Below are 13,338 nucleotides of genomic sequence, written 5' to 3' on the forward strand. Positions count from 1 at the left end.
TCTCTTGTTGATGTGTTATTCCAACAACAGATGCTCTCTGGTTCCACCTAGTGGAGTTCATAAACACACATTGCCCTACTCCTTCCTTCTTAACATTTTGTGTTTTGATTGCTAAAGCAGCTTTGTCGACCGGCTGCTGTGATAACATACTAGAGGATGCAAATAGTGAAAAAAGCTGAATAGCTTGCAGCTTTCTTGCAGCTTATTTAACTTGGTCCTTTTGGAGAAGAAAATGCCATTTTCTTAAAGCGCTTTGGAGCCTGTTGTGTTTTTCAGTACAATGTTTGAAGCTTCATTCATCATATTGACATGGTGTCAGTGTTTTAGGACCTGGCTTGGTATACTGTTTCAAATCATATGTTACAAGGTGATGGTGTGTATCAAGCGCTATAGCATTAAGCACACATTAACATCCCTTCTTTTGGAAACTGTCCCAGATGGCTTGAGAGGTCACATCTGCCCCTACACATAAAATAGGATTTGGGTAAAGATTAATTGGTTTGGAGCCGGTCCAAAGGATATCGATTGCTTTTTTCTCTCCTATGGCTGTTTTCATATTTGGCACACTGTGCAGAACATGTGTCAGTGTGCTTATCTGATGTACACGGTGTGCATATTTTTCATCAGGTAAAGCAGAGTTGACATTCCTAGTACTTGGCTGATTCGTCTTACTAGACGCCTGCTCCAAACTATCGCCATGACACAGACTCCTTTTCAGAATCGAAATCAGAATCACTTTAAATTCACCAAGAACAAGGGAAACACAAGGAATTTGACCTTGTGTAGGCTACTGATACATCATAAGACAATAGGTACCAGTCAAAAAATAACAGGACTTCACATACAGTGCTGACAAGATATAGCGTATGGCAATAGACTAAATATATACACTACTAGTATGCATTATATGTATTATTACAAGTATGCGTATATGCTTAAAGCCTTTTACACCTGGTATTAAAATCATGGTGTAGATGACAATATATCTCAACTGTCTAAACAATTCAAAGTGAATCAAAGCATAAATACACTTAGAAATGATTGAAAAACACATTTCTTATACCAGGTATGGGAAAAACAGATTCTCTCCTGTGTTGATACCTGTGATCCTTGTGTTTAAATGTGGCATGGTGTCCTATCTAGACACAATTTAGAATCATGCAGCTTATTTCAACATTAGGATTTTACTGCCAGGTGTAAGTGGGGTCAGAGAATGAATGTTAAGTGAATTGACATTGGCCTAGTTGTCCAATGCTCAGCAGTCAACAGCAGCTTTAGGATCTATAATGAAAGCGTTCACAGCAGAGACGGACCCCGACTGCATGACCTGGGCTTCTGGTTCATCGATCTACAAGACTGTGTGCTTGTGTATGGGCAGGCATTATTATGCTCGTGTGTGTGAACCCCACATTAGTCAATAGTTACTGGGACAGGGAGATAGATCTGTCATCTCATCCTTTCCTGGGAGCTTGGCTTCCTAAATCCCACTTACAGAAAATAAGCATGATCATCCTGCCACTATGTGTAAAAATACAGATTAATGTTCTGCAAAAAGCCTGTAGTTATGAAACCTTCCTACAAGTGGTGCACTTTCACTTCCTTTCTACTGTGATTTTACTGTTGAGATCGAGGAAATTCCTGTAGGACAATTTGTGAACATAAATACATTTCCAATGACTAAAATCCAGAGACACACAATTTTTAGACCTGCTCTATTGAAAAAAGTGCTGTCAAAAACAAAGCAAATGACTGACACCACTTAAGACTTGCAAGGGCACCTACTTCTCCATAAAGTTATATGGAGGGTAGGTAAAAAGTTCTACTTAAGTGAAATAATGCTTTAAGGAATAAAGCTCTAATAGATTGTGCAGGGGTAGTGGTAATAATAGGTGAGGCATTGCAACAAACTCTATTTGGGGTTTACACATTTTTTCTAAATTACTCAAATGTCGAGCAAAGAAGAGCGATCCAAGGCACTGTCCGTGAAGAAAGTTTAAAAGCCTTTAATCCAAGGATTTGCTCATTGAACGGGATAAAAAGGTTAAAAACTCCGGGGTGTTTCAGCCTTAGTCTTCATCATGGTGTTTAACATGAAAATCACCACACAGTCAGAGGAAAAATACAATCATTACCATGGTCAGGGATTAAGGGCTTTGGAGTGAACAGCAATCTGGATCTTCCTCTTCTTCTAATGAACCCCACACCAAAGAAAAGTGGAAAAAATGCCTTCTACTGCTCTCCTTAGCTCTTTTTTTTTGTCCTGCACACCTTTCACAGGAATGTTGTCAGGGCACAATGTCTCTGACCGTTGGACTCCTTACTATTGTTTGCTTGTTATGATGGTGATCCAGGAATTTAAGCTTATTGTGCCCAGGATAAGAGCGTCCACTGAATGCCTAAAATCTGAATGCAAGGAGCATTTACATCTCTGCAGTTCACAATTGTTTCAATTGTGTTTTGTTCAAATTTTATCAAACAGAATGGAGAGCAAGGGAATTGTTTTTATTCTGAACTCTTCCTTGAAATCTATTGTTAACAAGGAGGATAATATGTGTGGGGAACACCATCCAGCTGCATTTAACAGTGTGTATTCCCTCAAAACTTAGAAGCGGCCCAGAAAAGTGTGTTGTAACATGGGTGAATCCACTTTTTTTTGTGTGTGTGTGTGTGTGTGTGTGTGTGTGTGTATACATGCCTGCAGTATTGGGTAGGTCACCTCAAAAATCAAATCTCATCTGATAAAGCTGTATTATAGGTAAAAGTACAAATTATTCACTTACTAATTTAAAGTAGGTCTTTATACAGAAAGTAGAGCCAATGTTGAGAAACCACTTGTTAAATTCCAATTTCAACTTCCAATTCATGATGTAATCAGTAATAACTGTAATCCCTGAATGAGTAACCCAGTTCTAGTATCTTGTATCCCGAGACAATTACAGTCACTTCATTTTTGGAATCTAATTAATCCAGTGATTACAGTTACAGGTCTTCCCAGCAGTATGTGTGTGTGTGTGTGTGTGTGTGTGTGTGTGTGTGTGTGTGCGTGTGTGTGTGCGCGTGCATGCTTGTTTACGCCTATCACACGTGTGCATGCATATGTGTGTTGCATACTGAGCAGCCAGTGAGTCATTGGATTTCGCAGATCAATGGCTGTCGGTCGATGGATGGCTGAGTGCTTTGCAACGACCACTCAATCCAACCACTCCAGCCACTCTGTCATGCAGGCAGGAAAGGAGGTCACGTACACAAATTTCCACTCACTCCCCCTCGCTTCCCATTTCAAAACCCGCTTTCTGTTGGACACACACAGCGTTGATTCACACCCCTCTTATTCCCACCAGCCATAGACACAGATGCACACACACACACACATGCGCACACACACACACACACTGGATAATCCGATGCATTCAGCCCGTGGTGGAGTTTTTGGATCAGAGTGGAACTTGTTTCAGTAGAATGTGAGACAGACTAACGAAGACAACAGAGACGAGAAAAGGAGAAAAGAGGATTTCAGAGGAATGAGAGGCTAGGCGAGTGGAAAAAGCTGACGAGAGCAAAGAAGGGAGGAGAGGAGAACAAAAGAGAAAACATGATGCCTAATTTTACTGAGGAGGATTTGGACCACTACCTGCAGAACAAAGTGAGCTGTGTGTGTGTCTGCGTGCGTGCGTGTGTGTGTGTGTGTTTGCGCGCGTCCGTGCGTGCACAGACTCACACATAGGCTACTATACTTGATATTGCTTGTAAAAACAAAACTATTTATCAAATAATAGTAATTTGAGACAACAGATTATGATTTTTGATTTTTGATTATGATTTATGATTTCGTCTCTGCCAACAAAAACTGTTCCCTTAGGATTTCCCTACTAAGTGTTGCCAAGCAACACATAAAATGTTTATATTATAACACCTGTAAAGTGGAGTGATACATAAAACGTCACAGTGCTGTTATACTGTATATCAGCATTCATGGAATGCCTCCTGTCCAATCAAATTACTCAACTAACTGTTGTATAACTTAATTCAAATGTTAATGTCCTTTTGCATGCATAATTTGAAAGTTTAATGTACTAGTATGCAGTATTCACTAACAATATTAAAATGTTAATGAAAAATCTATTTGGCATTTCATTTTCAAATGTATGTTCCTTTATGGTTAACAATATTCAAATAAAAATTAATGCAATAAAACAGTTGCAATCTATTTTTTAATTTAATGAAATAAATTAATTGAATAATCCTATTGTATTTTCATGCTCCTGCCATGCGCAATCTATGACAATTAGGAAATGCAACTGAAATTGTGGGATTCAAGTTCAAGTTCAAATCTGTTTATTTCTGCAGCCGTTTATCACAAGCATGTCTCAAAGGACATTACAGAGAAGGAGCCTAACTAGACCTAACTGATCAACAATCAATGATAGAACAGAATGATGTAAGACAAACACAGTGAAGCGGAACAAAGCACAAGACATGTAACAGCAGATTGCGTTTTCATTTTCCAATTTGCATTTATATTTGAATTAAGCTGACTGTGCGCTTCCATACAAACTGGTTGTCTGTCAATCTATTTGTGTTCACAAGTTGCCATTAGGCTTCTGAGTAGGTGGGTCACTCAAGACGCCTGATGTCATTCTGGTCGATGGGATCACAGAAAAGTGCTTATCCTTGGGAAACGTTGCCCATCTGACCTGAAACAAGCCATCTCAGGAAAACGACCAAGTATCTGCCCTTAGCTGCATGTACTTAGTCGCAGACTAAGATTTTGTCTGTAAGCTGATGGTCCTGACCTTTCAGGTCTTTCCATCCAAACAAACCCAGTGAGACTGTTCATGCAGACTCTCCAATAATTTGTTTGTTTACATCCTTAAATGTCCTGAAACCATATTAAAATATTTGAATCTTCTGTGATTAATTTGATATCTGATATTCAAATGCATTACTCAAAATGTGTGTGTGCATCCTAGGTGGACTTGCGTCATCGTACGGTTTGCAGGAGGGTGCAGGAGCTGCTGGCTGTGGTCAAAGAGTTGACCGCTGAAGTCAGCCACAGAGACGGACGCTTCCTATCTATTGCACTCACTGGTGTGAACAATGAAAACATCAAGGTTGTATACTTTGTGTTTGATTGTGTGTGTATGTGAATGTGTGTGTGTTAGCTGCACAGATCAATTGACTTTGAGAGAATGTCTCTGTAAGAGGGAGATACTGTGTGTGTGTGTGTGTGTGTGTGTGTGTGTGTGTGTGTGTGTGTGTGTGTGTGTGTGTGCGTGTGTGTGTGCGCGTGTGTGTGAGCATGTGTGTGTGTGTGTCAGTGCACAGGGACAGGCCCTCCTGATCCTCTGCCCCCCCAGGAGTCCACAGTGGCAACACAGAGTGTGTCAGGTTGTGTTTTTGTGTGTGTCAATCACAAGGACATACGATTCTAGTGATACATTTCCAGCACCGAGTTCAACAAATAGACCAGCAAGGTTGTGTGTGTGTGTGTGTGCGTGTGCGTGTGTGTGTGTGTGTGTTTGTGTCAAAGGGACATAAGGTTCCAATCAATTGCCCACGCTGGAGTCTACAACCACAACAACGAGGTAGTGTAATATTCTCTCAATCTCTCTCTCTCTCTCTCTCTCTCTCTCTCTCTGTGTGTGTGTCAGCTGGAGGAATGTCAGTTCCAGTCCATTGCTCAAGAATGAGAGCGCAGAGGTAGTGCTGTGTGTGTGTGTGTGTGTGTGTGTGTGTATCGGTGGCACAGGAATTGAGGGAGAGTCCATGATGACACCTGCGAAGATCAAGGTTAGCGTGTGTGTGTGTTAGGTGTGTGTTAGGTGTGTGTGTGTGTGTGTGTGTGTGTGTGTGTGGTTGTGTTAGCTGCAGGGATGGAAAGTTCCAGTTGTTGTCTGCACTGATTAACATAGCATGTGTTTGAACATCAAGGGTGAGATTTAGTCTTTGGGCCTCACCGCTGGCCGATTTAACTCTAACTCTAACTAAAACAAAATTCACATAAAATCTGTAATAATCTTAATAAATGAGATTAATAATTTTAACAAAATCCCATAAATCTCTCTGGATGTGACCTGATCATCCTATAAATTATCACCCACAATGCAGCTCACAGAGTATCTACGTAGTGTGCATGTGTGTATGTGTGTGTCCGTGTCCATACAGTGTGTCAGTTGCATCTACAAAATCCAATGTATTGCAGTCTGTATTGGTGTGTGCGTACTGGAAGTTTCAGTCCAATGCCCACACCTAACTCCCCAACCAGACTACTGAGGTAATCTGTGTGTGTGTGTGTGTGTGTGTGTGTGTGTGAGTGAGAGAGAGAGAGAGAGAGAGAGAGGGACGGGCGTTCCACTCCATCACCCATGTTGGGTCTCACAAGGAGAACATCGAGGGGCAGGAGTGTGTCACAGCGACATAAGGATGCAAGGTCATGATACAACAAGGCAGGGGAGCGCAGCTGTGTGTGTTTGTGGATATGTGTGTGTGTGTTTGTCACTTGTGAGGAAGCAAGATCCAGTTCACTGCCCATTCTGACATCTGACATGCACAACAAAAACATCAAGGTAGTGTAGCGTTTGTTTCTGTTTGTGTGTGTGCGCATGCGCGCGCGTGCATCATCCACAATGCATACATGGCAGCAAATACACAAAACATCTGAGTAAATGCCATTTCATATTGACGCTACAGCAGTTACCTGTATGTATCTCCCTCCCACAACTAGAATATTCAGGTAGCACTACACACACATATGGAACAGGCTGATAATCTATTCACATTGGCTACTGGCTTATAAAATACTCATTGGAAGCCAAAGAAATCTAAATCACCTACTATAAATTAACCAACTCTGTATCAATTATCTATAGTCAGGCCTGTTTCAGGCCTTGGGGTGAGGCAGCAACTTTGACATCCTAGTTTGTCAGAGAAAGCTTTGCTTCGCAAGCCTACAGGCTGCTATAAAAATATGAAAATCTGTACGAAAATGAAAATTGTAAGCGTAAATGACACACGCGCACTTTAAATGTGACTTTGACCTCTGACTTTGGTCTTTGCCTGTTTTGTATCTTCCTCCCACGACTAAAATATCCAGGTTTCACATCCCACACATCTGCAACAGGCTAATAAAATATTTATATCTGCAACAGGCTGATCAAATATTCATATTTGCCACAGGGCTGTAAGGTACTCGTAAGAGCCGGGGTCCTACTAGCTTAGTGGTCTCATTGGCATACTGAAAGGTCACAGGTTCAATTACTTGGGGAAGCTAGAGTCCATCCTCTGTCAAGTAACCTTGAACAAAACACTGAATCCTCACCTATTCTGGGCTGCGTTTCTCTCCTTTCTCTGCCGAGTCACTCTTCATTGTAATGGTAGGATGCATGTTCTATTATTTAATCTTTTTAAGATTTTATTTTTCAAAAAAGATCTATTTCTAAGCTTTCAGATTAAGCAATTTCCATCCATGCATACATCATATTTATTTTGTATTTTAATGGCATTATTACTTAATGAAATAATGGAGAGTCACAGGAAAGATGGAGAGAGGGAGAGAGTGGAGGATTATCTTTTGGTACCTCTGTTATACACTGAGGAGAGATAGGAAAGAGGAGAAAGACAGAGGGGAAGACACTGAAAAGGTAATGAGCCATTTTTGAACCCACAACATAGTGAGTCCATAGTGAGTGACTTCACATGCTGACTACCTGCATGGGCTTATTGAACTTACATATCATATCTCAGGACACTGCCAGGAGTTTGTGACGAGGTATTAAACTCTACTCTAACTGTAAAGATCAATTGCCTTTTGTCTTTTGATTGTAATATTCACATGGATTTACTGCAACTTCACAAGACAAGTGTGCAGTGTCTCTTTTAACAGTTTGGGGAGAACACTGTTCTGAAGTCTGTAGTTAGAAGACTTTACAAACAACTCTCAGTCAGTAGTAAAGGTCTTGAAATACAGTTGCCATCAGTATACAGCACAAACAACTATTTGTACTTCACTGTCCCAATACTGAGAACTTATACTGAAGATGACGACTTATATGACGACTGTACTTAGTGGATTTTATTCATTCCAGTGATTTAAATGTTAACTTGTTGGCACTTGGGAGAGCTCTTTGATCTATAGTTGTGAAAGGTCAAACCTTGCTCTTATACAGGTAGGCTAACTACCAAAAAGCAAACATCAACGTTTTACTGTCTTAAAATGATGTTGCACTACCACAAGCTGCCTGAAAAGCTTTGCAACAACTTGACATACAATGGTGACTGCACACATTTTATACCTGTAAACTATTTAAATGTTAACTCCCTCCTACCAGAATACAGTCAGTGGCAGAAGTACTGAAATGCAGATATTCTCTGTGTGCAGCAGAAATAACCAATTTCTCTTCTCTGTCCCAGTGCTTTTCTCAACGGACTGTACTTTGCACATTTTATTCATGGAGGTGTTAAACGTTGACTCACTGACACCGACACAGCAACGAACATTTTCACTCTGCTGTCCCAAGACTTCCGTCTCTAACTGTACTTCAGGCATTTTTATTCATGACAGCTCTTTAAAAGTTAACTCGCTGCGCCCTGACACAGCACCACACTTCTTCAGCTGGGAAACGTATGTTTTTGCCTGCCGCTGCATGCATTAATTATGGCTTCCATGCAAAATAGATTAGATCTGCAACTTCATTGGGTGGCCGCGGTGGTTCTGGAGTTCATCATAATCTCAGGTGGCTCTGCCTCCCACTCCAGTCCAGCTAAATGGAGACGCCCTGCCCACCCCACACACATACACCCCCGCCCCCCCCCAACAACCTATGAAATGAAAAGCAGGCAATATATGACATTCCTGCCTGTCATTCCAGTAGCTGTGGCAGGTCAGTGAAATATCCATTATCAGGGAGTGAAAAACTCTGTTCTGAGATGTCGGGTGGCCATTTAATGTCAGAAAAATTAGAGAAGAATGTGCAACTTTTGTCATTTTTACCCTTAGTACGAGCCATTAGCCCCAGGTGTGTGCTCCATGCCTGTACTTTATTCATTTATTTATTTATTTAGTTAGGCAAAATACAACATAATACAAGCTTTGCACCAGGTATCAAAACACATTCAGGACCCGGTAGAAATATGGACCAGCAAAATGTCTTAGTGTCATGCTTCAGGAACTACAGCAATGGGAATAAGCAATATCTCCCTTTTGCCAGGGATGGAGGATGGCAAATGGGAGGAAATCAATGTTGATAAGATTCAAGGCTATAAACAACAAAAGCATCATGACCAAATACTGTTGGTCTACCTCTGTAAAATGGTGCCCATATATCATTGCTTTAAAGTACGTCACAGTTCGACTTAGAGAACAGTTGGTAGGTCTATTTTCACCATCTTTATTTCTTTGTTTTGGTAGACGCAAACTGAATCTTGTCTCTGATGGAATAATATTAACTGTGTTTCCATTAAATTCATTCACCAGTGGCAGTTCCCTACTGTTGTAAAATTGCTGTCTCTGCTAAAGAAATTCATCAAAAATAAATTATCTGACCTCAACCAAAGCAAACAAATACAGCGCGATTACAGCACAGTACAGTTAGTATGCATCATGCATGAAGCATCTAAACAAGAGGTGCTGGATTTGAGCCTGTCATTTTCATTGGAGTGGACTGGAGAGCCAAAATTATCTCTGCCCCCTGCTGCTGCCAGAATTTCTTTCGGCAGCACTGTATTCTTATTTTATAATATCCATCTATTATGCAGTCCATAAACACCAAAGTCTCATCTGCAGTTAAAGTATCTCCAAATCCACCAGTCAGAAAAGGGAGATATGTTAGTAGACATATACTATCTTTATATCTCTTTGGCTCAGATGGCCGCTACATTTTTCTTGTCAATGGGGGTTTTGCATAAGTAGAGATGTTTAGTTCCAGGCTTTTAATTTGCGTGCTTTTCTCTGTATCTCTGCAGAGAGTGGTTTGTTTTAGAGGCTGTTATCGACCTTCTTTGCCCCTAAAGTGTTTGTGCTTATTAGCCAACTGACAAACAGTCTATGGCAAATGGAGTCTGTAGGCTTCAGTGGAGTGCAGCACACACCAGCAGGCACCGTGGCTAGTTATTGATCCCCCCCAAAAACAAACAAATGGATGAATGAAACAAAGAGCTGGTTACTTTTATAGTTTTTCCCCCTTGTTTTATAGCCCTAATAGGATTTTTACATCAGAATTAAGCCTTTACCTTTCAGTTCCACTGTCTCTGCTCCTTTTTTGTCTCTTTTTCACTTTTTTCTCTCAATCTCTTCCCATGCCATCCTCCCGTTTCTCTCTTTCCATCACCTTTTCTTTCTTTCTTTCTTTCTTTCTTTCTTTCTTTCTTTCTCTTTGTCTCTCTAGGACCAACCTACCATGATTACTAAGTGGGCAGCTCTACTGAGAGGCAGATGTAGCTTCAATCCTGCTATACAGGCATGAATCTCTCAATCTCTCACTGTGTGTTACAGCGCGCTTGTTGTGCCAACTTGAATGCATGCATGCTTGAGTATTTATTTGTGTGTGTGTACGCGTGGTTGAATGTGTGTGTTGACAATGCTCCTCTCTCTCTCTCTCTCTCTCTCTCCCTCTCTCTGTTTCTCCCCAGGTTCTGACCCCAACCCTGGTGCTGGTCAGTGTTCCACTGCGGGGGTTGCTAGGTTACCACGAGCATGTGACCCGCCAGTGGAGGTACCAGGATTTAGAGCTTAAAGGAAAAATCCACTCTGGGATACTCTTACGCTGCCTATCATCAATCTGTGGTGGCCAATGCATTGCAGAAGTTATTACTTTTTTGGTGTGCCCACTTTCCCTCAATCTGCCTCGTCTACTTCTACTTCAGTTAGTGATTTCCTACATTTCCCAGAATTCCCTTGGACAACACCCAGAGAAAGGGTGTGAACTTGTTGCATTCAGCTGTGGGTTATACGTGTAGATGAAGAAAGCGATAGTGATGTGGAGTGAGTTTGCCCAGTCGAGAAAAAGTGAGAGTTGCGCAAATAAATATACCGGTATGATTTGTGTGAGATGGTCCACACTTCTAAATATATGATTTGTTTGAGCTAGTTTAAAAAAATAAAATAGAAAACAAAGGACTAATTAATCCTGATTAATTACAAGAAAACTGTAATGTTATTTGTGCTAAAAACAGATGGAAAAACAGATGATTCTGTGTAAACCTTGTTATTTTAGACTAGTTCAGTGAAAAATGATTACTGATTAATTAATAAATACATTTAAAAAAACAATATCAAGTTATTCATTATAAGGTGATTAATTAAATACACATTAAATGATGCCGTTAACAGACCTGTTAATAAAACAACGAATACAATGTTCCTTAAATGTGTCAATTAAGATTTCTATTTCATTATTGTCCTTAAGCTATGAATAAATGACTGAATTTATAAATCATTTAAAAAGACATTTCAATTTCTTTCCTTTGTTCTTCTTTCCTCTGTCCTTTTGTCTACTGCTTTAGTATTTACACTTTCTGCTTGGGCCACACTTAACTATAATTAATCGACTCTTTTTAATTAGACAACATGCACCCAGTGTGCCACTCTAAAAATAACACAAAGTCCAACCCACACTGTAGTAAAAGACGTTTTCATTGGTCAGCTGTTGGCCTTTGGATTCTCCCTCATGCAGTCTGGTCTGACAGAACAGATGGAGAGCCAACCTGACTGTGTGCCATCACAACTGTCCTCAAACCTCAGTAGTAATCAATTTCAGAACTAGTCTATAATAATACATTTGGCACACTAGAAGCTCCATAGAAACATGTTCATTTTCTATCTAAATTGACAAAGCAACTCTTGCTTCAAGTACTGGGACATTGAAGAGAAATTGTTATTTCTGCTGCATTTCAGTACTTCTGCCACCGACTGTATTCATGTAGGAGTTAGTCAACGTTTAAATAGTTTACAGTTTTTTTCTTCCTGTCATTGTTTGAGATCTGTTATTGATCAATAAATGCCATATTTTTGTGAGGTACTACTCCCTGAGTGGCTCTCACCTGCCCTCACCTGTCCGTGAGCCGGAGGAACTCCACCAATGGCTGGAGCTGGAGAGCTTCACAAGCCCCACCCAGGACTGGCAGAACCCAAGGTATATCAGAAGTTAATATTCTATATTCATAGTTACATAGTCATTCTACTATTTATATAGAAAGGTTGCATGAAGACATATTCTATAGGTTTATTGTCTTCTCCCTCTTCTCATCTTTTTATTTTTTTATAACATTTAATTTAATTAATTATAATTATCAGTGTGTGTATGGAGGGAGAAATACTTCATTTCTCTTGTATTGTGTTGTGTTGTGTTTTATTGTATTGTATTGCATTATACTATATGATGTGATATGATATGATATGATATGATATTATATAGGTTTATTCTATTATAATGTAATTCTTTCTTCTCCTTATCTTTTTTTTTTTTTTTTTTTTTTTACTATTCTATAGGTTATACTATTACAGTGTAATGTATTCTTCTCCTTCCTTATCATCTTCTTTTTTTTTTTTTTTTTTTACATTTAATTTATTATAATTATCAGTGTGTGCATGGAGGGAGACATAGTTCCAGCTAAGGTCATCAGCCTGTTCAGAGTGTCTCTGGAAAACGCCATCAAGACCTGCAGCCTCACAGGTGAGGGGGGCGGAGGTGGAGGGTCACTTGGGCCTGATGGGGCCGATGGGACTGAGGGGAATACGGGACGGGCAGAGCAGCAGCTCACAGACCTCCGTAACACACAGCCATGTTTCCGCGAAGCCATTCTGCTCTGGATTTATGAGACATGTGAATGATCACCTCATTTTGAGACATGTGATGGATAACCTCTGTGGAATATCTAAATATATCATTTTCGCAGTAAATTGTAATGACCATCCTACATTGTACCATATATAACTCCTGTGAGCTATGTGTTATCAGCATATTTCATTACTTTCCCACCAGCTGCTTTTGATGAGTAATGTGCCAGACTTCCAAAGGGTTTTCTTCCAAATTGGGCCAAATGAAAGCATGAAGCATATACTGTACACAAATGGTGCCAGTTGAAATTTCTCCCAGGTATCATCAGAATTATTTTCATGGCAATATACAGTATTATTGAATAAAGTGTTTGTTAGTTAGTGTGGGTTTGGTGAATTGTGCTTGACATTTAAAACAGGATGAGTGCAACATTCAGAGCTGATTTATTTCATAAATTGTACGCCACTTCAGTGTCGTTTAGTACATCGAACACATAGAAATATTAACATTTTAGAGAACTGGTTCCTCTGTGTCTGTGCTTCTGTGTGTGAAATTGAGTGTATAC

General features: G+C 40.1%; 1 protein-coding gene across 1 annotated transcript in view; it reads left to right on the top strand.

Annotated features, from left to right (window-relative positions):
- Nucleotides 1-3,471: 3,471 nt before the first annotated feature.
- The window catches only part of mab21l3 (mab-21-like 3), a 14,618-nt gene continuing 4,751 nt past the window's right edge, over nt 3,472-13,338 (top strand). The window contains exons 1-6 of the mRNA XM_071525792.1: nt 3,472-3,643; nt 4,971-5,111; nt 10,383-10,454; nt 10,627-10,709; nt 12,012-12,128; nt 12,577-12,668. Coding sequence (XP_071381893.1) covers nt 3,593-3,643; nt 4,971-5,111; nt 10,383-10,454; nt 10,627-10,709; nt 12,012-12,128; nt 12,577-12,668 — 556 coding nt within the window. The 5' untranslated portion in view covers nt 3,472-3,592. The remainder of the gene's footprint in view (nt 3,644-4,970; nt 5,112-10,382; nt 10,455-10,626; nt 10,710-12,011; nt 12,129-12,576; nt 12,669-13,338) is intronic.

Source organism: Centroberyx affinis, unplaced genomic scaffold (genome assembly GCF_046629955.1).
Source record: "Centroberyx affinis isolate AG114_WGS23_722 - 3 ecotype Tasmania unplaced genomic scaffold, CSIRO-AGI_Caff_v1 ptg001337l_1, whole genome shotgun sequence".
Classification (NCBI taxonomy): domain Eukaryota; kingdom Metazoa; phylum Chordata; class Actinopteri; order Beryciformes; family Berycidae; genus Centroberyx; species Centroberyx affinis.